Source organism: Sapajus apella, unplaced genomic scaffold, assembly GCF_009761245.1.
Source record: "Sapajus apella isolate SASKATOON/1434 unplaced genomic scaffold, GSC_monkey_1.0 scaffold6, whole genome shotgun sequence".
Lineage (NCBI taxonomy): Eukaryota > Metazoa > Chordata > Mammalia > Primates > Cebidae > Sapajus > Sapajus apella.
The window spans coordinates 20,816,632-20,842,520 of NW_022436946.1; the positions used below are offsets into that span (position 1 = coordinate 20,816,632).

The 25,889-nt window shown below is 36.1% G+C and overlaps 1 protein-coding gene across 7 annotated transcripts in view; it reads right to left on the minus strand.

Annotated features, from left to right (window-relative positions):
• Positions 1–25,889, minus strand: part of LAMA2 (laminin subunit alpha 2) — a 618,514-nt gene that overhangs the window by 261,944 nt on the left and 330,681 nt on the right. For all 7 annotated transcript variants that reach the window (XM_032274826.1, XM_032274824.1, XM_032274825.1 and 4 more), the window contains exons 13-14: positions 8,043–8,144; positions 5,694–5,905 (exon numbers count right to left, since the gene is read on the minus strand). In XM_032274826.1, the coding sequence (XP_032130717.1) occupies positions 5,694–5,905; positions 8,043–8,144 (314 nt within the window). The remainder of the gene's footprint in view (positions 1–5,693; positions 5,906–8,042; positions 8,145–25,889) is intronic.

Consider the following 25,889-nt stretch of genomic DNA (forward strand, 5'->3'; position numbering starts at 1 on the left):
TATTTCATTCCTTTTTATGACTAATATTCCACTGCATATACATGCCACATTTTGTTTATTCATTCATCTGTTGATGAATATTTGGACTGTTTCTACCTTTGGGCTATCATAAATAATGTTGCTATTCATATTCATGAACACATACTACCTATTTTCAATTTTTTGGACATATATCTAGAAATAGAATTTCTGGGTCTGGTAAGTCTCCTTAACACAACAGAGTTTGCAAGAGTTACTAAAGACAGTACTCATGTTGGCATGAGCTTATGGGCTACTCCTTGACAACAGAAACCTGTCTTGCCATCTATATATGCAGCATGATCATCTCCATAGATGTTCAGTAGACTTTTATTGGATGAGTGAACTGATGGATGGATGGATGGATGGATAGATAGATGGATAGATATATACAAGAGTAATTGATTAAATACTTACATAATAAATGAATAGATGAATGGAAAACAGTTCTATTACAAACATGACTAACAAACTCCATGACAAATGATACAATAAAGCCTACTAGGCACATTTCAGATGAATAAAATCAGATAAGTAAAAGACAAATTACTTGTTTGATTTGACATAGAAAATAAATGGAAACTGTTATTTGAACTTGAGGTCAGAGACCAGAAATCACCTGAATGTATTGTGACATCTAACAGCTTGGAATTAATGTACTGTTACTTGATAAACCTATCAGTTTGATTTCAATCATTTTAATTTCATTCCAATCATTTTAATTTCAGAATTAGATAATTTCATGGTTGATATACTAGTCGATTATCATACAATATATCGCCACAATTTACCAAACAGCAGTGATTGATTGACTATATATAGGTACAGTCCCAGAATTTCTGATATAAAATTGATATGCAAAACTTAAAGAAATAGTTCTGGAAATTTCAAAATAGAAGAATGAGCAATAGACTAAGAAACAGTTTTTAAAAAGATACAAAAACAAAAATATTTTCAGTGAACTGACAAATTTCATTTGTCTTTTGAACAACAGATGTTCCTCTCCTTAATCTGTATAACCATTCTGAGCTATGAGAAACTTCAGCACTCAAACATCTTTCCTAGTAATATTCCACATTAGTATTCACTGAGCAATCCCAATGTTCATTAGGTTCTGCTATTTGTTGAATGGGATTTTAATGTGTTTAACAGTTTCAAGTGTTACTCATGAAGAAGGCTGCAGTTTATTTTATTTTTTCCTTCAATATGGTCATTTTCTTGATATCAAGCTGCATTCATTTAAATACATAATGTTGGCAGTAATAAAGTACTAAATTTTGGAGATGCATGAGCTATCAAAGAGTTGTCAACTAAGTCAAATGCTTTCGCTGACTATTCCTTCTTATCTTTATGCCTTGAAAATACAGAAAAGATGATGGATGAAGAGAGAGGACATAATTATACAAGCTACTGTGGAAAATATTGGAACTATATTGGAAACATTGTCCTGGTGTTGCCTTAATGATTGTTCTCACTCCTTTTGTGTTACTACATTAACTGCCAGGTTACATATGCTATATTACACTAAAACAACTACCACCAAACATTATACTTTAAAACAACAAAAACACCTATGATCTTATAATTTTTTTCTACCCACCATATGTATATAAAAAGCAAGACATTTTCTCTAAATATTTTCAATCCCACATCAAGTAAAAGCAGTAGCTGACAGAATCTGATACTTTCACAGCCCTGTATTAAAAATGTATTAAATGTTAACACAAGAATTCATCTCTTCCTTCTTAGTTCTACCAGTATGCACTGTGTATACTTCTCTGCACTATTTACATTATCATAGATGTGCAGTAGGTATAAGTTTATCTGACTTCTCTACTGCGCAAGCCTTCTTTGAATTCAATGATTATTGCTCCACCTTTGTATCCTTACAACCTAGTCTAGAATGACTGCTTCTTAATAGTTACTACTTACTGTCTACTATCTTCTGTGCACTATGATACGGGCTGGAAAGACATTTCATTTAAGTATTAATAAACAATGTAACAACCCCATGTCTATTCATATTTACAAATGAAAAATCTGAGGCTCAGAGGAGTAAGGCGCCTTGTCCAACATAATACCGTTAGCAAAGGGTGCAGGATAGATTCAAATCCAAGCATGACTCCAAAACCAGAGTTCTCCTTGTTACCCTCCATTGCCTCCCAATGTATTCTAGATAGCATTTCAGGTGCATACATTATGTTTTCGCTTAATTGCCAACCTTGAAATTTAGACATTGTTTCTGCCACTGGATAGAATAGGAACTGAGATTTAGAGACATCACCATGGAAGGTGCTCAGTAAATATTTGCAGACTGAATGAACTCAATACTTAATGGAATAGCATTGGGAGGTAGTCAAAGACAATGGGAAAGAAACATAGGTTAAAATGCTTGCTGCGCCTCTTACCAACAGCAGGATTCCAAGTGAGCTGCAAAAGTCCTTTTAATTCCTAGTGTTATCAGTAAAATGTCCTCAAAGTGTAGTTACCCGAATCATTAACTTCAGAAGGTAGAGGTATATGGTGTACCTGGCAATACTATTTCTATAATTATTAAAGACTCCTTTGTTTACAAGAATTTTTCTAGATTATTTATTATATAAATTCTGTATCCTCTTTTTTGATCCCCAACCCCAGAATTTACACTGAAAGTTGTGTAAAAATATCTTGCCTTGAAAATATTTTGTATTTATCTTCAAGCAACACTCATGAGTGGTATCATGATAAAGTCATGATGGGCTTGGTGGTGCTATGACAGCAACTCCAAATTCTCAGTGGCTTAACAGGAAAAGAAGGGCTGACTCATGTAAAATCCTCTACAGGTCTGGGTGACTGTTATGGCGCTGACCTCCACATGCCGAATCAGTATTCCAGGCTGTTTTTATCTTCTGTTTGCTAAGTAAGCTGGAGAGAGTCTCACATTGGAAATTCAATGTTTACCCCAGGGGGAAAAAATATATCATTTCTGCTACATTTCATTGGCTAAACCAGGTCATATGACACATCTATCCTCCAGGGTTAGAGAAAAGCAATATCCCCTATGGATGAGATTGAAAATTTGGCAAACTCTGCTAATGTCTACTGTAAAATAAGAGGAAAAAAATACACTTTGTGCAGAATTCTATATCTCATATAGGTACTTAATAAAAGCCTTGCTTGATTTAAACACCAAGGATGTTACTAAATCCAAGGTTTGGAGAATTTAAAGGAGAAAGATGTGCAGTTCAGTCAGGTTGATTTCTCTTATATTCTTAAAAGAAGCATGAAAAGATTTCTATTTGTGCCTTCATCTTCCTAGTGAGGACAGTGAGAAAAAAATACATTAATTTTATCTAATAGGTCTCAGCATTTTGAAAAAAAAAATGACAGTAAGAACCGTCATATGTATGGAAATACCAGTACGTGCCTTTCTCTAGAGGTCTCTAAATCTTAATGGTATTCGGAGAAAATGTGATCCTTTGGGATGAAGTAAATAAGACAGAAATGCTTCATATTTGTGTGCTGGGTTACCACTAGCCAAGTGCTTTTGCAGCTCTCTAATTCAATTCTCGCAGTGACCTTTTGAAGTTGGCAGGGCAATTGTCCTTCTCCTTGTTTTACAGATGAAGTGATTGAAGTCCAAAGAGGTCAAAACCATACTTATGTTTACAACTATTAAATAGCTGAGTTGAAAACAAAAGTCAAAATCCTTGACCTGCAGCCTAGTTCTCCTTCCATTATACAATTCCATCTAGCCATATAACTGGTGGAACGGAAGCCCATTTGCTGAAAGAATTACCACAGAAGTAAATCCACCGTAAATAAGTCTAAATATAAATTTTTGTTGCATTCGATTTACTTGTGCTTGCACACAAACAGTGTACCAAGTCGGAAGCCTACTGTGCAAGACAAGTTGAAATCAATTCAAGTGATGTTTTACAAATATGACTCAATCTACTAGTAGATCAAAGATAAAATAACAAGCTTACTGACTGACTCCGGATTCACGCCGACTTCCAGCTCATCTGAGTGGTTACGAGTTTCGAATCTGTCATTGGCTTTTGCTTATTGAACCACACAGTGCTTTCGGTAATATAGGTGACAGAAAGTAGCCACCTACTTGGATTAGCTCTTGTGTCGTTTCACAGAGCCACACTGTGAATGCATTCCTCCTGTATGGCGAAACCTCAGAAGACTACAAACAAAACCCGTGATTTTAAGAAGGGTAGACACTGAAACTGTCTTACATAAATCAGGGGGAAACGTCTTTGTGTTAACTAGCCTGAAAAGCAATGCTGACAAAAATAAATAAGCCCCCTAGCCACTTTTTTTGTCAATTTGGTTGTCATTCATTTTGAAAGCTGGAGGACTCATTTCTTTGTACTGTTTAAACATCATGACAATCTCTATTTACTAAATGGGAAAAACATAATTAATTCCTAAGTGCTGCTTCTTATCTCCATGGCATTTTAACCCAGCTTCTAAAAGAATTGCCTATGCAAAAGAAGTACATTGTTTGGCAACTGTTCTGTTTATGATTCTGCAGTTCTCTCCTTTGGGAAATGGTAATGATGATTAAACTAAGTTGAAATATTACCAGTGAAAGGCAAACTAGGCAGCACAGGCAAATGATGGGGGACAGGGAGGTGGGGGGGTGCTGGTGACAGAAATAAAAACTCCAATATTGGAGACATTGCTCTCATTAAAGGTATACGGGGTTGTCAGACTGGGGTCACATTTGAACATCTAACTTAACCTGATTTAGAAGGGAGTTTCTATGACATCTTGTGTTACTATTATTAGAGTAGAAAAGGAGAAGGGTAAAGAACTCATTCAGACACAGTTGAAGTTAAAATTCTGTCAGATAAAAATATCATTGTTTTAAAAATAAAATAAAAAAAAAAACATAGCCTACCAACATTCAGACACCAGCATATTTGGTTCAAGTCAGGGAGTTGGCTCTTCAAAAAAAAAAAAAATTAAAAAAAAAAAAAAGAAGGAACTGAGAGTGTTCTAGGTGATGAGTACTTTCCTAATTATGATGTATCATTTTAACAAAGACCCTGAAAAGTAGGCATTCGTATACCACTTTACAATGGAAAGAAAGGTTCCTCCAGGCCTAATCACTTGCCAAAGGTCATACATACAATAAGCAACAAAGCTTACTGAATTTCTACTCAGTCTGGCTCCAAAGTTCATATTCTTTCCCTTATACCATGTGGCTGTTATAGTCTGAAAGTGTTTTATAGTGAGATAGGTGGTTATTTAAATGAAAATACTTACGTTTCTTCTTACAAACTGCTTACTATTAAGTCAGAAACTAGTTAACAACTATTGGAAGATTAAAAACCATTTTCCAAATAGGGGTGCCCTGGAATTTGTATCTTTTTAGTTTCCCACTCTGTGAGCCATCATAAAGGAGACTTTATTTTCCAATATAACATTGCTCAATATAGGGATCATTTCTGATCACACGTCCTGACAGAATTGTGAAAGAATTGTCAATAATAATAAAAACCAAGGCAAATTTATTCCTGGTATTTAAAACTGTAAAGGTTTAAGAGGAAAACCTTTCAGAAAACTAGAGCTCCGTTTTTATCTGCTCTTTGAAGACAGCAAATCACTTCTGGGGTGACTCCTGCACCTTTGCCCCAAGGTGAATGTGTGAACGTTGGAACTGCAGTTCTTGATTTTACCTGAAGATGGCATCCATCCCAAAGCTGTATGTGATTTGTAGGAGGACTCTCTTCAATCTCGCAAGCACTGTCATAAATTCTTTTCTACTGACTGGAAAATGTGTGCCATGTATGGTAAATGATTCTTCTTTAAGTAACAATACATTAATATGTTCTTCAGATGGTTGCAGGTACACCTCATCTTGAGGTGTGCTGATTCTCAAGCCGTTGCCCTAACGGGAAAAAAAAAGAAGGCGTAAAAGGGTAAAACAGAGAAGAGGGTACAAAAGAGTCAAACATATCTATATTTGGATCCTCTACCCTTAGTAGACTTTTATATTTTTAAATTTATGTTTATTATTTATTTATTGTTATTATTATTAGTATTGGAGACAGAATCTCACTTTTTCCCCCAGGTTGGAGTGCAATGGCGCCATCTCAGTTCACTGCACACTCCGTCTTCCAGGTTCAAGCGATTCCCATGCCTTAGCCTCAATAGTAGCTGGGATTACAGGCGCCTATCATCAAGCCTGGCTAATTTTTTGCGTTTTTTTTTTTTTTTTTTTTTTTTTTTTTGAGACGGAATTTCGCTCTCGTTACCCAGGCTGGAGTGCAATGGCGCGATCTCGGCTCACCGCAACCTCCGCCTCCTGGGTTCAGGCAACTCTCCTGCCTCAGCCTCCTGAGTAGCTGGGATTACAGGCACGCGCCACCATGCCCAGCTAATGTTTTTTGTATTTTTAGTAGAGACGGGTTTCACCATGTTGACCAGGATGGTCTCGATCTCTTGACCTCGTGATCCACCCGCCTCGGCCTCCCACAGTGCTGGGATTACAGGCTTGAGCCACCGCGCCCGGCCATTTTTTGCATTTTTAGTAGAGACGTGTGTTTCGCTATGCTGGCCAAGCTGGTGTCAAAATCCTCACACCCGGTGATTCACCTGCCTTGGCTTCCTAGAGTGCTGGGATTACAGGTTTGAGCCATTGTGTCCAGCCTCAGTAGACTTTTAATTTAAGGTTGGCTTTCCCTGTCACTCAGGGAATATATTTCTAGTATACATGAAGGGAAGGCAACACAATTTTAATATTGGCCTTAGCCACATGCACTGGGAAGCATGCGCTTCTTGGTTTTGCATGACCTTACTTCCCCATTAACTAAAATAATAGTTATCTCGAAACACTATATGTGATTACAAACACCTTGAATTGACACAAGAGCCTGAAAGTTATATATTTCAAATATATTATTTTATGACGGATGTGAGTTGTGCAGAAGAATAGAGAAAGAAACTTAAAACTGAATTAAGCTGTTATTTTAAAGGAACTTTCTACATGGGGAAAACAAACAATAAAAAAGACTTCAGTCTAATTCTCAAAACAGGATAATGGCATCTAAGGAGTATATTGAACGACCTATGGCATTTAGGTAATCTTTCTTGTCTTAGTTCATTCACATGAATAACTAAGACAAATACTACATAATTTGTCTCAACACTTTACATTTGGAGAACTCCTTTCATCTTAAAGGAATTCCAAAGTATACATCTAGTTACTATGTATATACAGAGAGAGAGAGAAAGAGAGAGAGAGAGAGAGAGCAGACTACTTCATCCAATACTGGAAAATGTCCACTTTGAGAAAAGATTTTTTTATTTTTTCATTGATTCACATGCATGAAAGTTTCAAGACAGAAAACAACAGAGCCTGGTGCTAAATTAACATCTACCCATTTGGAATCGTAAACATGCATGCATGTGTGTGCCTCTGAATATGTATGAGTGTTGAGGGGAGGGGATACATTATTGGAAAGAGTGATATGATAAGAAAGGGTGGCCGAGGGCCTTTAAGTTAGCTGCAGGCTTCGAGGCCTATTGCCCTTCAAATCTTGAAAGCAGTTTCTCCTGTACCTTTCTTACCTAAAACAGGATTTTGAAGTCAAGGTTTAACTGTAACTAAATAAACAAATTTCCTGTTTCATTTTGTTTTATCTAATATATGCAAGGAAGTAGACAATAAAATCTACCCGAAAGCCAGGGGAAATGGACAAAATACAATTATGTAAACTATCATGCACCTAAACACTTTCATAATATTTATATTCTTGGAAACATGGTCATTATGTTTGAAATTTAAATTTTAAGCCTGGTCTAAAGTTCTCCTTTATCATTCAAACCCAACAAATATACTCAGTCTTCTAGATATGTCTCAGAGTAAAACATAAGAGTGGCATAAAAAACTCCTAAGGTATATTTTTTTAAGTAGTTATGTAAGTCAATGTCAACGCAGGCAGGTAAAAAATACAGTACTGGTAACCTCAAGTAACATAAGGAAGTAATATGGTTGGACATAAATGATGATTTCAGCACTCTACCTCTAAGATAATCATAAGCTGGAGAACACGTTCTGTATCTTCTTCCTCTTCTTCAAGGTCATATGATATGGTAAATGTCAACTGTCCTCCTACTGATGAGAGCTGCAAGAGAGAAGATGCATATCATTGCAGGATAGGAGGTGGACTGCCAAATCGTATTTTACTTATTGTTGTATAATAATTTTATTGTTCTAGAGGGCAGTATTTGCAAGAAGCAGAAATCACTGGAGTACAAAGTGGGAATGATAGACATTTCTTCAGGAGTAACATTTCTGCGAACCTTACCCATCAACTGCAAGCCTGACATAAACATAAATTTAAGTCTTTTTTTCCCCCGTATTGCAGGCTTGCTGAAATAGGTTAAGTTCCATGAAGTCAAACACGGATCCTCCTGCCATCTTCCTATAGTCTGAGCTTTACAAATCCCGAACAGAGAAAGATCTTTGTCAAAATTGGGAGATTTCTATCCATCCCTGAGGGTCACTCACTTTCTGTGAGTCTGAATTCTTTCAACAAAGACATCCCTTCATTTGACAGGCACTTTGCATAGCCCACATGCTTAGCCGAGAAACGTTATTGGTCAAGGAAAAATAAAGGTTAGCAGCAAATTTTATTTTATATTAAAATTCAATCAAAACAGCCAAAGAAGGTATACTTTCCTCTACGCGATATAATAGGCTTAGTTTGAATAAATATTATCTCCTTTTATTAAACAAACTTCTTTCCTTCCAACATGCTTGCCAAGCCCCATGCAATGTACTCTTGAGGTTTACATTTTTTGACATTGACAGTCACCTTGTAGAAATTAAGAAAAATATGAGAAAGCAAGGTCATTTTTGGACAGGAATCAAAATTGAAGTTGTGAGTGACAGATTCAATGCAAATGCTGTAATCCTTTTTTTAAAATTCCACTCCAGCACTGTAAATAGAGGCATTCATAAAACAAAGCTGATGATCTATATTCTGCTGTTGGCTCTGTGCTGACACGCAGAGACCTGGCTTCACAGGGGTGGCTTTCTATGGCCTTTCATGGCAGACCCTGACCAGAAAGCAATTCCTGGCTGGGAGTGCACTGGATGGAAGAGGAGGAACCCTGATTCCTCCAAACTGTTCCAGAAAGAATGGCACATAGCTTGTCATTTAAACAGGATTTCAAATTGCAGCTCTGCAATGTCTTCTAAAAGCTCGTTACGTGGGGCTCTATAAGGAACTTAAATTCAGAAAACTCTTATTCCCCTAATCCACTGAGAAATGGCCTTATTCTAATGTCATTTCACATATAAAATAATAAATATCTACCTAGACTACAGCACTTGGCATTACTGTGAGTAATGAGGAGTGAACCTATGTAGAAGATTTTGGGTTCTACTAAGATAAACATTCAAAATTGCACATAACATGCTTCTTGAAATCAGCTACATATTTTCTCAATAAGAGGATTCTAGAAAGGCAGATGAAAAAAACATTTTATATATTTCGAAAAGGACTGAACTATTTAGAATTTTCTAAATTAGTAAAAATATTTGGAAGGAGATTTGAGAAGAACACTGCAACATGGGCCTAAAATGTTACAAAATTTCGAGCTTCCAAATCTACTTTGATTATTTAAAATTTGGATTACATGCTATTTTTTCTTGAATATGGCTTCTCTAAAAAGGAAAGAAAAATATCAACTTAATATATGATATCACCATATATACTGAAGTAAAACACATTTTGAATTAAGGATAATTTTCCACTTTATCAATAAAGAGTCAAAGTGTGTAATTTGAATGTCAAAGCAGTTAAGACTATAGATGAAGCAGAAAAAGATCACCTATGATATTTGATTTTTAATAAAATCACATAAAATGTAAACTTGCAGCAGTCCCCAACCTTTTTGGCATCAAAGACTGGTTTCGTGGAAGACAATTTTTCCATGGACGAAGAGGAGGGGTTTGGGGATAAAATCATCAGATCATCAAGCATTAGATTCTCATAAGGAGCACACAACCTAGATCCCTCGCATGTACAGTTCACAATAAGGCTCATACTCCTGTGAGAGTCTGATACCATCGCTGATCTGACAGGAGGTGGAGCTCAGGCGGTAATGCTCACTTCCCTGATGCTCACCTCCTGTTGTGCGGCCCAATTCTTAGCAGGCCACAGACGTATATGGTCCAGGGGTTGGGGATCCATGACATAAAGTAAAACATTATGAGAGAGGAATTAGAGGTAGGAAAGGGGGAAGGAGGAACAAATAAATATGCAGAAAAATAGGGGCACCTTATGCAGGTCAGTGATAATATAAAATATGAACTAAGGAATAGAAATAATTTACCCTATTCTGCTAGGGCCAATAATAATAGCAATAATAGTAAAACATTGTTTTAGCTCACATTTTATAAAAACGATTTTTTCTAAACTCTTTTGTGTATCTCTGATATTCATATTTGCCATTATTACAACATATTTTGAATCGCCTGAAAATTGTCATGAGTGACTGTTTTACTTCCATTAATGTTGTGTGAAACACAGACCATTTAAAAAATGTGCAGGATATTGTTACTAGATATTTTTTTTCACCCAAGCCACAAGCACCCATTGACACAATGTCAGAATCAATTTATTTTTCATTCGCCCTAAAGGTATATGTGTGTGATCACATTTATGTAACCAGTTAGTCAAGTACTTAATTCTTTCTTTCTTTATTTTTTCAGATAGAGTATTGTTCTGTTATTCAGGCTAGAATGGAGTCACTTCAACCTCCACCTCCCAGCCACAAGCAGTTCTCATGCCTCAGCTTCCCGAGTATCTGGGACTAGAACTGTGTGCCACCATGCCTGGCTAATTTTTTGTATTTTTCGTAGAGATGGGGTTTCGCCAAGTTGTCCAGGCTGGTCTCGAATTCCTAACCTCGAGCAGTCTACTTGCCTACACCACCCAAATTGCTGGGATCACGGGTGTGAGCCACTATGCCCAGGCACTTAAGTAATTCTTAAAAGGATTGTTTAAGATGTCATTCTGCAATTTAGAGTTTGTACTTCTAGGAACATTAACTTATTTTTTTTATTTATTTCCTTCTATTTTTCCTTCAACTCCATAATCTTTCTATAAGCTATAAAATCAAGCTTTTCCTGGTGTTTCCAGCTAACGTGTCTTCCCCAAAGAGTACATACCATTGTATAAGAGACTTTGCAATGAGTCAATTATAGTAAAGTTCAGTAAAGACAACTCTTTCATTACTGAAAGAGGCTGTTATTCAGGGAAAAAGCCTTGAGAATATTCTGAGTATACATTGTCCTTTTCTATTGCTTTAGATGAAGAATTCTCTGCCTCTTCTCCGTCTGTCCATTCCTCCAAGTTCCAGGTGCTGCCTTTGTTTGGTGCCTCTTTGCCTTTGCTTCTCCACTCTCCTGGAATCCCTTCAGCCTCCCAACTTTTACTCTCTGCTTCAAATCCAGCGTGCACAGGGCTGCCAATCTTTATTGGCTCCTCTAGCTCTTATCTATGGTTATTTATTAGTTTCACTCTCAATGAAAACTGGGACATCAGTTTCTTTATTCCCATACATCCATGTTTTCTAATTTTATCTTCTGCATCCTGTTGACTACCTTTGGTATTCCATTAGAAGTGTGTCTTTAAAAGTCACTTATATATTCTGTGTGCCAACCACTAATGGCCATTTGACTGAGTTTTATTCTCAATTTTGATGTGATATATGGTTCTTATGATTCTTGAATCCCTTGTGTTTCATTACACTGAATTTTCCTAGTACTCCTTCCCCTGTCCAGGTCATACCTTTGTCTCACTTATAGACACATTTTTTTCTTATTCTCCACTCAGTCAGTGATATCTCTAAGACCTTTCTCATTCTCTTTTGATTATCATTCCATATGGATTCCATTCTCATGGATTAAACTACTACGTTTATACTAGGTCCATCAGTCTATATCTTCTGGACTGTCCTGTGTTTCTCTGTCAATTTTCTCTGGCCTCTATACAAAAGTGCCAGAGATGAAGTGACTTAAAAAACAGAAATTTGTTTTCTCACAGTACTAGAAGCTAGGAGTCCAAGATCAAGGTGTTAACAGAGTTGGTTTCTTTTGAGGCCTCCCACCTTAGCTCACGAATGGCTGTCTTTTCTCTGTGTCTTCACAGGGTCTTCTCTCTGAGTGCGCCTGTGCTTTAATTTCATCTTATTGTAAGAACACCAGTCATATTGGATCAGAGCCCACCCTAATGACTTCGTTTTAACTTAATGAACTCGTGAAAGATCCTGTCCCCAAACAGAGTCATGTTCGGAGGTACTGAAGATTAACACTTCAACATATGACTTTTGAGGGAATGCAGTCTAGCCCATAACAGTCCTATATTAAATTATTTTCCAATAATGTCTCAAACACTCAACATACCCTAAGTTAATCTCATTATCTAGATCTTTCCAGGAGTCAAACTTGCTCATTTTCTCAACACCCATGATTGGGTCAAGCGAAATGCTTTATCTCTCTATTTTAAATCAGAAAACTCATAAGTGCGTCTGATTTTTTAAACTCTATTATTTATATCAGATTAGTCCTTCAATCTATTCTCTTGAAATATTTCTAGTCTAACTTTCCATTCCAATGCCATATCACACCAAGTAGGTTCTCATAAAGCATCTGAATTGATCTCTCTGACTTCAGTCTTTTTGATGGGGAAAGTTTAATCAACTATTACATATATTGCTGCACTTCCCTAATGAATATTCTCCAGTGGTCCGGGATCCCTAATGTCATTCAAGTTTCTGTGTAGTTTCAGTACCTCCAGGCTCTATCTAGCCCCACATTCACAAACTGTGTGTACAGGTGCCCCAGGGTGCTGCAGTGAACTCACAAAGGTATGGTGGAATATTATAAACATTTGAAGGAAACACAACACTACTAAATATCTGTTGGGCACTGCAAGAATTAATTCAAGGTGGTTCACAAGTTTAACCTTAGAACATGCTATATTCCATTTAATGATGTTCTCAATATTTTGAGCCACATTTTTGCTTACTTGTACTTTAGGCCATTTTGTATTTTTATTAAGAAAGGTTTTTAGGGAAGACTGTAATTAAAAGCAAGAACTGCACAAAAGCCAGCATGAAAAAGGAAATACAGGTAGTAGTATCCAATCTGATACTCAGATTTGAGAAGGTATAGACTGCCCCAAAGGCACCACATCCCATCAGTAAGTAATTCTGGTAATTTATGAAAAAGAAAATTATTATTTTCTGTGCATTTTCTTTTTAAACAATTGCTAGGTTGTTAAAACATGAAAATTTATTAGGTTGTTTGGCAATAACTACTTAAACAGAACTGTGGCTTATTTCTGTTGGTCAAGGAGGCACTATGAAAAAAATATGAATATACTATGAACATTATGAATTGAGAATGTGGAGGCGTATCTGATCTAGACTCTTTTTATATTTATTCATTGTTACCTAGATTTTTAAAAATGAATTTTCCTGCGAGAATTCTCATTCCTGTAGTTCTCTGACTATTCAGACGCTTCTTTTCTTTGTTTGCTTAGCTGATGTCTCACTAATAAGAACACTAAAGACAAAAAACGTGTTTGGTGATATTTCCTGTCTGATGAGGAGTCAGTGGCAACCACGGCAAATAGGAGAACTAAAGGATTCCAAACAGGGAGAGCTCTGAATAAATAAATTCATCCATTAACATTCATTGAAAAATTCTGACAAAAATAAGTGGTCTTGGTAAGTTATATGTACTGTACATAGCTGTAATTTTCCACGTTTTTGACTTTGCAGACATTTATTAATTTTACGAGTCTTTTATAAAACTGAACATCTTCAAGACTTTCAAGTGAGTTCACTTTGGGGACAGTGTTGATTTCTCTGATTTTACAGAGCACTGTGTGTTCAGCCAATAGAACATTTCATTTTCTCTTGCTATTTAGGAACTAAGCTGTCATTGTTCTATTGGCTAGAGAAATACGGTTTTCCACTGGTAGGAGTAAGTGCAATTTTAGTTCACTTTGAGGCAATTCTTATATTTACTGGATGGGTTAGACTATATTTACTAGAGATGAAAATTATATCTCTTTTCAATACAGAGAGAAAGCGAATTTAGTGAGAGCAGTTCATTCCATTTCATAAGGGTCTCCAAAGGCTTGGCCTTTTCCCTCTTTCTCCATATCTACTAAGGGAAATTCTCTTCAGGGAGATTCAGATGTGAAATTGAGAAGGCACTGCAGGAAAAACACACCTCCATTCCCGAGATGGGTCTGGGCTAAGCCATTCACTTTCCTGTTCTTCAGCTTCACCACATTAAGAAAAGAACACCACAAGTAGCTCTTTCCCATGAGTACCTGTTTTAATTCTACCTTCGGGGGGAAAAAATCCCAGCTTGTTTGCAAACAGTATTCTAGTTGCAATGCAACATATAACCTAATGTCACACATAACCATATAGTGTGCACGGTGCACATTGCTTTAAAGATTTAATGAGGCAAGAAGTTTTCCCACATGACTGGAAACGGTTACAAGGTAATTGATAAAACTCAGCTTCATAAAAGAATTTAGCAGTAGGCTACTTGTGCGCTGGCCTCTCTTTTTCTCTCAATCTCAAGAACTATGAATTGAGGAATGAAGGAGGAGATAACCGATTGAGGACCATGTATCTGGAGAGGAAATCTTTTTCATAAAATAAGCCTGGAACATTTGGTTCTCTGATGTCAGCTTATATCATATCATGGTTATTTCACTAAATGGGGTGTAAAACCTGCTATTTGCTTTTGCTTACCAGAGCAAATATTTCAGAAGGCATACACAAAAATCAAATGAGAAAAAGGCTTTGTAATACTGAGCAGGATAAATTAAACATATCTGTCAATTTCCATTTAGGATCACAAACAGGGCAAGTGATTCATCTTCTTAGATTCCAAAGCCCCAGAGCCTTAAACTCTATAAAGGTATCCCTCCCTTAAAAGTGTTTATTAATGCATCTATTTGTAGAGCTCTCTTTTATCATAGAAACAATGTTTCACTTCAAGGTTTTGTTATTTCCTTCAGTGTATTTATAAATTTTATATAAGAGCAGGTTTCTCCTCTTTAAAATCTCCATAATTGTTAGAATAGAACATAAACAAGAGGATTGTAGAATTAGAGATCAGGCAGAATTTTCATTGGAGATTTTAATGTTATATCATCTTTCATGCACAGAAAATGGACTCGAGTTGTAGGTGCCAGAGACAACACATCCTAGAAATGTTGTTATAGAAGGCAGGAAACTGAGTTATGCAGTCCAGGGGACACAAATTAAAAAAAAAAATCGAGAAAATATCCAGCCTGCCTGTATTCATTTCTCTCTTCCTCCTTTTTGTCCTTCCTGCCTGCTTTTCCTGCCGTCTTTTATTTTTTCTGTTACCCAGCTTCTCCTTAGCTTTCTTCTTCTTCTTCTCTTCCTCCTTCTTCCTCTTTTCTTTTCCTTCTTGAAGCCATTAGACCATTTTGATAGCATTTCTTTTCACAATAACTATGTCCTTTTCACATGTGTAATAATTAGAACTGGCTGGGAAAGACCTGAATTTGGATTTTTTTTTTTTTTTTCAGACATGGCCTCTACATTCAGTCTAACCTGATAAAATAATTTTGCTGGCCGGGTACAATAGCTCATGCCTATAATACCAGCACTTTGGGAGGCCGAGGCGGGTGGATCACAAGGTCAAGAGATCGAGACCATCCTGGTCAACATGGTGAAACCCCGTCTCTACTAAAAAAAAAAAAAAATACAAAAATTAGCTGGGCATGGTGGTGTGCGCCTGTAGTCCCAGCTACAAGGGAGGCTGAGGCAGGAGAATTGCTTGAGCCCAGGTGGCGGAGGTTGCGGTGAGCCAAGATTGTGCCATTGCACTCCAGCCTGGGTAACAAGAGCGAAACTCTGTCTCAATAAATAATAATAATAATAATAATAATTTTGCATTCCTCTGTATTGGGTGACCTAAGTTGCAGAAGTATAAAGAGTAGTGATGGAAAGTATGAATGTGATGAGGTCAAGAACACAGATTTGGGACAGACCACCAGAGACACTGCCTCAAGTGTAACTAACACTGGTTGCTTTTCAGTGTCCTCGAAGCCCAGCCCTTCAACTGCCCACAAAACTACTCACTCATATATTTTCTTCCCACATTTCATATAACTCCACATTCTCATAAACTACAGCCTAGTCAATATTTATTTACAAGGTTTCTTATGGTTAAGGCCAAGAGATAGTCATTATATGTTTTGATCGGCAGGGGGGAAAAGAATAATTGTGAAAGACACATAGAGAGGAATGAGAGGACAACATGAATTTCTCATACAAATTTTTGTTGAAATGTTTATTCACTTGAATAACACTGACCTATCTTGAGCATATGTTTTGTCTGCTGTGTAACAAAGTAAGGCCCAATTATACTTTCCATATACTCAGTTATAACTCAAAGTAAATATAATTTGAAGAGTTTGATTAGGTAAGAATGCTTTTGATTACAATTGAAAACCAGATAATTAGGAGTTCTTATATAACAAGAAGTCCAACAAAATGTAGTAGGCAGGAAAAATTGTAAAACAAATGGATTAGCTTTTTTTTCTTTTCTTATTTCATATATATTTCCCCAACGCTTAGATCCATTTGGGCACACTTGAAAATATGAGCCTCCTATGAATAGATTTGCTAAACATCAATAGAAGAAGATGATGTACTTAGTAAGACAACATTCCATATAGGAAATGAGTATTTCATGTTTCCTTGAAGTTTCTGACTTAAAGTACTACTTGTTACTTTGTGACATACACTGATCAGTTCTTGAGTTGAAATGGTACAATCTCAATAGATGCGAGTAAATAGTAGTGGCCAAATTCTCTGGAGTGCTTTGTGCTATAAGGCCCAGACCCAAAAACAGGGTCTTTGCAACAGCTGTTTGTTTTCCATTTACTAGCCTATGTTTAGATGAAACATTCCATTAGTACTCTTACTATGGGCTAAGTTAATTTATGTGTAAATATTCAGTGTAAAAAATACATGTTATGCATAATTAAACATTGATCTAATCAAATAAACCATAAGTTATGGTTTAATGTATATTAATACATAGAGTTTTTTATTGACTAGAGTTCAAAATTTTTTCAAGGTCTCTGCCAAGGAAACTAAAAGCCACACACTCATGATATACAACATTGATGCTGATTAAAATAACAGAACACATTTGAATCCAAGTTCCTTTAAGCTAAAGAGAAACAGACTTACTATTGTCACATAAATGACAAATGAATAAAAAGAAAATGTATAATCCTTGTGGGAAATTTATGGGAATGCTTTAAAAACGAGATATCAGCAATGCAATTTTCTTTTTAAATGAGAATTGTAGTTAACCTTTCACTTACTGCTTAAGGATTTTGTCTTTAAGGATATTCATCACACTGGACTGTACATGGCTATAGTATGGCCTTTACTACTTCTGTTGCCATGGGAGGAATAATAGAAAGCATAGAAAACAGAGTTCTCATCTTGCCTTGTAGGCAATCCTCATTGTTTACTTATACTTTCCACAACTTTGGATATGGCCTAAAGTGTTCAATATGAGTTGAATTAATTTCAGGTTCCATAACTCAGATGGAGGACATTCTGAAATAGCAGCTAACTTATTTCCCACAAAAGTAGAAGGCAGAACACCAACCTTACTTATGTGATGCTAAATGGTATTGACCTACCACTATTCCTTTTTCACTCTTCCCTCATTCGTGAACTCTGCAGGTGATTCTTTACTACAGCAGTAGAAACTGGTCATGAATTTTAGAGGATAAGAATCCCAAAGGTGCAATGGATACTAAGTCACACTCCAGAGGAGAATCAACAGGGTAATAAAATACATTTTAAGTGTCTTCTTCCAAAATAAACAGGTAAAGGGTTGTGTTAGTTGTTTGACATGTCTATTAATATTGGAGTCCTGTATAAATCACACAAACATTAAGCTCATTTCTGGAGATTTTCCAGAGCTGGTTTTGGATTCTGATTCTGCCTTTAAGCACTATCAGGCCCTTAGGAAAGTTATTTATGCTTTCAGAGCATCAGTGAATTTTCATTAAAATAAGATGAATTACACAAACCTCAAAAGTCTGTTCCCGGGATGAAATAAGAAAATAAACATAAAACTCCTCACTTGATACCTAGCCACATAACATGTATGCAATAAATGTTGTCAGTCATACTTTTTTAATAAGTATAGTTTTCAAAATTAAAATACTCTAAACATTTCATACTAAAAACCGAATGGTTTATTTCATAATTCTAAAGGCACTTTAAAATCCCAGGATTTGGGGGAGAGAGCATAGTGATGGCCCAATTCAGATTTTATTCACGTCTTTATGTTTCCCTATGGAACTTTGCATAAGCATCTTATAGATAGTAGATCTTGCATAAGTATCTGCTGAATTTTAATCACATTCAACACCATATATCACTTCAATGTATTATACATAGAGAAGGCATAAAAAACTGGGATAAATTTGTGCTACCCCATGAGATACCTTGCCACCATTAAAATATGTCTTTATTGGTTTCTCTGTTCTTAGCTTTATCAGTCCTAAAAATAGGCTAAAGGAGATGTGTCTATTTGAGCTTTTCAGTGATTAGAGCTTACTTATAAAAAGCTTACCGTACTGCAGGCTGCTGAACCACAAATGCATTTGTTTTAAAATAAGGAAGCTTTAGCATTTGGGAAGTTTGATCTGCAGTTGAAGTAGAAAAATCAATATTTAAGTCACTTAGACATTTACACACATAAATCAACTATATGACATTACTTTTGCCAGCTTCTGTATATTAGGATAATAGTGTAAATTCTAACACTTAGTAATATATATTTTATAAGTCATAAATGCATTTTCAATATGCTACGATATATTGGCAAACAATATACTCTCTGTATTAAGACACATAGGGTACAGATTAAAGGAAGTGGCAATCCAACAGCAGTCATAGCTAGACAGAGCACATTCAGAACACTGTGATCAATTGATGACACCAGCATCTAAGAGAGTAGTTGACAAATTAGAGTTCATCCCTAGAAGTGTGACCAGGATGTTGATGGCTCCAACAGCTGAACAAAAGGTTTGGAGAGGTAATGGGAGTATTTAAAAAAGAAGACTTAGGAAAAACATGATTGTTTTCTTGGAAAAGCTAAAGGTCTATCAAGTGTATGAGAAAAAAACCTCACTGTATAGTGCAGAAATAGAACCTATATAAGAAAGTGATGGAGAATATGATGGTTAATACTGAGTATCTACTTGACTGGATTGAAGGATGCAATGTATTGTACCTGGGTGTGTCTGTGAGGGTACTGCCAAAGGAGATTAACATTTGAGTCACTGGACCAGCAGAGGCAGACCCATTCTCATTCTGGGTGGGCACCATCTAATCAGCTGCCAGCTTGGCTACGATAAAGCAGGCAGAAGAACATGGAAGGCCTAGACTTGCTCAGTCTTATTGTCTTCAGCTTTCTCCTGTGCCAGATGCGTCCTGCCCCCAAACATCAGATTCCAAGTTTTTCAGCTTTTGGACTCTTGCACTTACACCAGTAATTTGCCAGCGCCTCTCAGGCCTTTGGCCACAGACTGAAGGCTGCACTGCTGGCTTCTCTACTTTTGAGGTTCTGGAAATTGAACTGGCTTCCTTGTTCCTGAGTCTGCACATGGCCTATTATGGGACTTCACCTTGTGATCATGTGAGTCAATTCTCCTAACAAATGCCCCTTCATGTATACATCAATCCTATTAGTTTTGTCCCTTCAGAGAACCCTAATACAGAGGGGGAGGCATTTTTAAAATCCTGTGTAAGAATTAACTTCTAAAATCTGGAACTAGAGCTAGATGCAGTGGCACGCAACTACAATTCCAGATACTTGGGAGACTGAGACAGGCAGATTGCTTGAGCCCAGGGGTTTGAGACCAGCTTGGACAACAAGGCAAAACCTCGTCTAAAATAAATAAATAAAATAATATCTAGAGCTGTGGAAAATGGAGTGTGCTACTTTGTAGGGTATCCATTTCTCTGAAGATATATGAGTAGAGGTCCACCTGTCTGGGATGATAGAAAAGAAATTCCTATATCTGCTGAGACATTAGACTAGATCTGATCTCACTGGAAAACTTGCAATTCCACCGTGCCAGTTTATTAACAGTGGATTATTTAAATATTAAAGTTAGTCCACTGCAATTTCTATTGTAGGGTACTAGAATAGCAATTAGCTTTATCCACCTGCTCTCTGCTCTGCAATTTCAGAGCTTAAGTTTATATAGGGTACAGCAACACATTTCATTAGGAGAAAACTCCTTATACAGATAGTATTAGGAAGATAGTATAGTATAGTATAGTGGTAAAGAGCATAGTTCTAGAACTGGACTACCTGGGGTAAAACACTCAGCACTGCCACTTTTTAGCTGTGTGTGACAGGAGTGAATTACTTAGTCTCTCTTTGTGTCAAGTCTCCATCAGGGAAATGGAAACAATATAACAGTACCTCATAGGGTTGTTGCAATGATTCAATTGAATAATCTAGAATAGTGTTTGACATTTTGTAAATGTAAATAAGTCAGCAGTTATCATTGTTCTTGTTATTGTTGCCATCATGTAAAACAATCTCCAAAATATTGTAACTACCCAGAGCAAGATTCCCTGAATACTATACCATTGCAAGAAATCAGTATGATCTGAATTTTTAAGATTTGAAAACAAAAACATCTGGTACATTATTTTAGCAATCTACAGGTAATATAAAAAGTGGTAGATCTCAACAGATAAGAAGACCCAATAGCTGAACCATATATAATCAAAGCTAACATTTTCATGGAACTTTAGAATTTTGAAAGCACTCTTCATCCTCATTTAATCATTATTATTAATAACTGTATCATTATTATTATTCTATTGTATAGATGGAGGAATCGTGGCTCTAAGAGGTTCGATTATTCGAGCTCACACTACTTTGGTGATACTATAGTGCATCCTTGACTTACATTTACCTTTTAAACACTTCTTCTCAAGACACTCAAGACAAGCTCTTACTGTTGCACACTCTCTCTCTCTCTCTCTCACACACACACACACACACACACACACACAAACACAGTTGAACATTCTCAGTGATGTCATGTGACTAGACTACAATGCAAAGGTATGTGTTTAAGAATGAGACCTACCCACTCTCTAATCATAGTCTATATATTTATTATGTGATTTTTGGGAAAAATTAATTTAACTCTGAATGATGTTATGCTATGTCTAAAAGGGCATGACAATACCTACCTTGAAAGGTTTCAAAAATGAATTCATAAGAGGAACACAGAGCCCATTCTTCATGTTTTACAGAACCAGGCAGATAGAATTTATTTGAACATTATCCCTTTTCCCTCCTGATTATTCTTGGGATTCAGTAAGTTCAAAACAGATTTTTGAATTAGATTTTAAATGCTTGTGTAAAAAAAAAATGCTATTGTCTCTTAAACATGAAAATATATCACTTTTAGTAACAATATGAGTAAAATAGTACAAAACAGTGCTAAAATGTCATTTTTCTATTTATTTATTTATTTTTGAGATACAGTCTCACTTTGTGGCCCAGGCTGGAGTACAATGGTGCCATCTTGGGTCACTGTAACCTTCGCCTCCCAGTTTCAAGCAATTAAGCAATTTTCATGCCTGAGCCTCCCAAGTAGCTGAGATCATAGGCATGCGCCACCATGACTGGCTAATTTTTGTGTGTGTGTGTGTATTTTTAGTAAACATGGGGTTTCACCATGTTGGCCAGGCTGGTCTCAAATTCATGGCCTCAAGGGATTTGCCTGCCTTGGTCTCCCAAAGTGCTGGGATTACAGCCGTGAGCCACCACGCCCAGCCCAAAATGTCATTTTTCACCCATTGGATTGCCAAGGACCCAAAAGTTTGATAACATACTCTGTTAGAAAGGATTTAGGGAAACAAGTACTCTTGTGCATTGGTGGCAGCATGTCTAAAATACATGGGTCCAATTTGGCAATATCAGTTCAAATTATAAATGCATATATACTTTGACATAGCAGTTTCACCTTCAGAGATTTATCTAACAGTTATAAGGGTGCATGTGAGAAGTGGCTGGGCACATGGATATTCATTGAAACAATGTTTGTAGTAAAAAATATTGAAAATATCCCTATGACCGTCAGTAAGTATTGCTAATAAACATATTAAAATGATGATGGAAATGACTGCTAACACTGAATTATGCTTAGTAAGTGCTAAGTACTCCCCAATGTGCCTTTGAATGTAATCATTCATTAAATTCTTAAAAGAACACATACAACCTTATGTGGTAAGAATCTTATTATTGTTGCATTCACTTTAAAGATGAGGGAAGTGAAGCATTGAATACTTACATAACTTGTTCAAGGTTACCAAGATGGCAGGTGGTAAAAGCAGGATTTGAAGCTTCACAGTCTAGTACTAGAGTCAATGTTTAACCTCTATGCTAATTGCTGAACAAATCTGAGTGTATCCTTTCAACGGAATACACATATATTACATATACTTATACATATAATGAAGAAACTATCCAATATGGAATTAATTTCAAATTATATTACATAAAAATTATACTGTGCTCTTATAACATGTATAGCATGTTTCCACTTGTATAAAATGAGGAAAAATACTTATATGTGTGTGTATATATGAGTGTTCATATACATACATACATATATACATATACATATGAGTATGTATTAATCTATTAAATATCATACATATGAGTATATATTAATTACATATTATATACATATGAGTATATATTATCTATTAAAACATGGAAGTATAGAAATAGTGAAAAAGAGATACGTCCAAAATACATGCTGCTTACTATTTCAATGTTATTTATTCTTGAATTAATTGTCAAATGAAATGACTCATAGAGAAAATATCAGCATTGCTACCTGGAATATCTGAATGAGGTGAAGTATTTGAGACTTTAGAACCTGCAAAATGAAACCTATAAGCAAGCAAAAAGTGTGTTTTACAAAGGGTGATCTTAAAATTTATTCAGATATTCAGAGGTTTTTACAGAAGAGTGACAATGAAGAAAACAAGGGAAGGGGTCCGGAGTGTCAGCTAGCACCGCTCAAACCAGATGTTTCTTTTTAAAAATATTTGTTTCTTAAGAACAAAACGAAAACCATGATATAGAAAATGGAAGTGAAAGAAGCTGAGATTATGTCTCAGTTGAGAGTTTCACAGAAATATAACTTTGGACAAATTACTTAGCTTGGTGAACATGAAAAGCATCATCTCTACTGTGCAAATTTCAACAATTTTCTTGCTCATCTTACGGTGTTATAATATTTTGAGATTCATATGAAGTAATGTTTAACACATTCTGGAGGCTATACATATGTACACTTTTATAATTGACACATTTAGTTTTAAAATCCCCTGACTTAAATAATAAAAATCAGATGCCTACCAGATCATACAGCTTCAATGAAGTGTTCAGTATTTCTTGCTTAACAGAGAAATTCTCTAACATGCGAACTTACTTTCAAGTAAATACATTACACAGTATTTTAGATTTGTCTTCAATTTATTTCTGTTTATTTTGAGTAGATAAATCATTAGAATAAAACAGCCTTGGCAGAGTCTTCACATTTCATCACACATATAAGTAGGTCAGACTACGGCCTTTTTAACTCAAAAGAAGGAGGAGAAGAAAGAAGGAAAAGAAAACAATGGCCAAAGTTTCCAAATAAAGCTGAGCATTTTTTATAAGATACGTGAGAAAGTTAGTGATTTTTCTACTAAGTTCCCCAATTCCCATAAACTATAGGTACGCTTTTAGAATAAAGGGAGTACAAACTGTTCTTTACTATTTTCTAAGAAAACAGAGCTCCTGCCATACAAAGGCAGAGAGACCCTCAGGACATTCCAAAGTTGCGGCTGAGAGTTCAAAGTGGGTCATCAAAGCTGTCCTATAAATCACAACATAAAACACACACTTTCTCACACTCTCACAGGGGTGCAAATATTTATGCAGCTTTGGACACTTATTTTCTTCATGGACTTTCACATCAGAGGAGCAATTGTATATTTCTTGCAGGGGACAACCTTTATGTTTTTTCTGAACTTTAACATATTGCATTGGATTTTGTAGTATGTACTTTATTTTATATAATTTTTTTTGAAGATCTTAAATTTCTGTTGTTTCTCTCTTTCTTCTCCCATCCCTCCCACACAGACCAGCTGTTTCTGTATTTAAAAGAAGGCAAGTAATTTAACATCATATATACCAAACTGCATCTCAAGGTCATAGTCAAAAGATTTTATGTCTCATTAATTTTCAGGCTCCTCATCAATTTTTCTCTTTGAGCTGCCATTTAGATCTTGGTAAGTGAAAATACATGGGACTTGTGTTATCAGTTAAAGCAGAGGCTATCCCTGGCTACTAATGCCTAATATAAAACATTTCCAATGTGATATATAATGCCCCAGGTACTTGTGTGGAAATGGCAACAGCAAAGGTTTCCCTAATTCAAAGATACATAAGCTTTCTGGTTCATTTAACAGAAACGGCCCCTCCCACTGAGGGAGAAGAAGGAAAACACCTTTCCTTAACCTATATACCCCAACCGCTGAGACATAAAAATACTGACCTTTAACTCTCTCCTAAACTTCAGCTACTTGTAATTGTTTGAAGTGATCATTTTTCTTTTAAAATATCAAGAATTTCTTTGAAATTCACTAAAAGTGAACTATAAAGAAAACCTATAAGTACCACCATCTGATCTTTGGTAGACAAGTATTCAGTGATGAATAAGCAGTAGTTTGATAAATGAATGACCTTTTATTACTTCAGAATCTATAGCTTAAATTCTGAAAGTAATCATGTATTAAGAAGGTGCCTGAAATTCTTATTGATTACATTGATTTCCTCAGCTGTCAAAGCACTTTAGATATTTTAAAACCCCAAACCACTTACTTTATTTTAAGAAAAAATGGTCCTAGGAAAGATATACAATATCCCCAAAGTCAAATTGCAAATAATGGCAGAGGATCTTGGTCTTGGCTTTCAGTTCTGTGTCTCCACATGTGTTCATAAATGCTATTTGTTTGGGATAACACATTTTCTGTTCCACTGTATTTCCTCATTATGGTTTTAAAATATGGTCCCAAATTCTTTAGTGCTCATTCCAGTGAGTGTCATTGAAGTCTTTGCCCTGTCTCTTGAATCTGAATGGGCTTGTGACTGCTTTGACCAATGGAATACTGTGAAGTGATGCTCTGCAGCTTCTGAGGTAAGGTTATAAAAGACCACTGGGCTTCTGCCTTGTGTTCTGAGTACATATTCTTTTGGAGCCCTAAAGGAAGCTACCTTAGGCTGCCATGTTTTGAGGAAGCCCAAGCTACATATGTAGGTCATGTGTGGGATGCCTGGTTAACTATCTTAGCTGAGCTCAGCCTTTGAGTTTTTGTAGTCCAGGCATGAAACATGTCAGTGAAGAAGCCTCCAGCCATTCAATTCACCCTTACCATTTAAGTTGCCTGGCTGAGACCCTCTCCCGCCCAGATACTATGGAGTAAAGTCCATCTTGACAATGCACTGTCCAAATTTTTTACCTCAAAATCTGTAAGCACATTAAAATAACTTTGATGCTGCTAATTTAATGTGGTTTATAAATCAAGTTGGCAATAGGTAACCAGTACATTCTTAGATCTGATGTAGTGTACCTGGCTAGTTTAATAAATTCAGCAATCAACAGTCAAAAGTTAGGTTGTTTTATAGCTTTGTTTCTTAATCTCTCTTTAAGGCCTATAAGTATTCC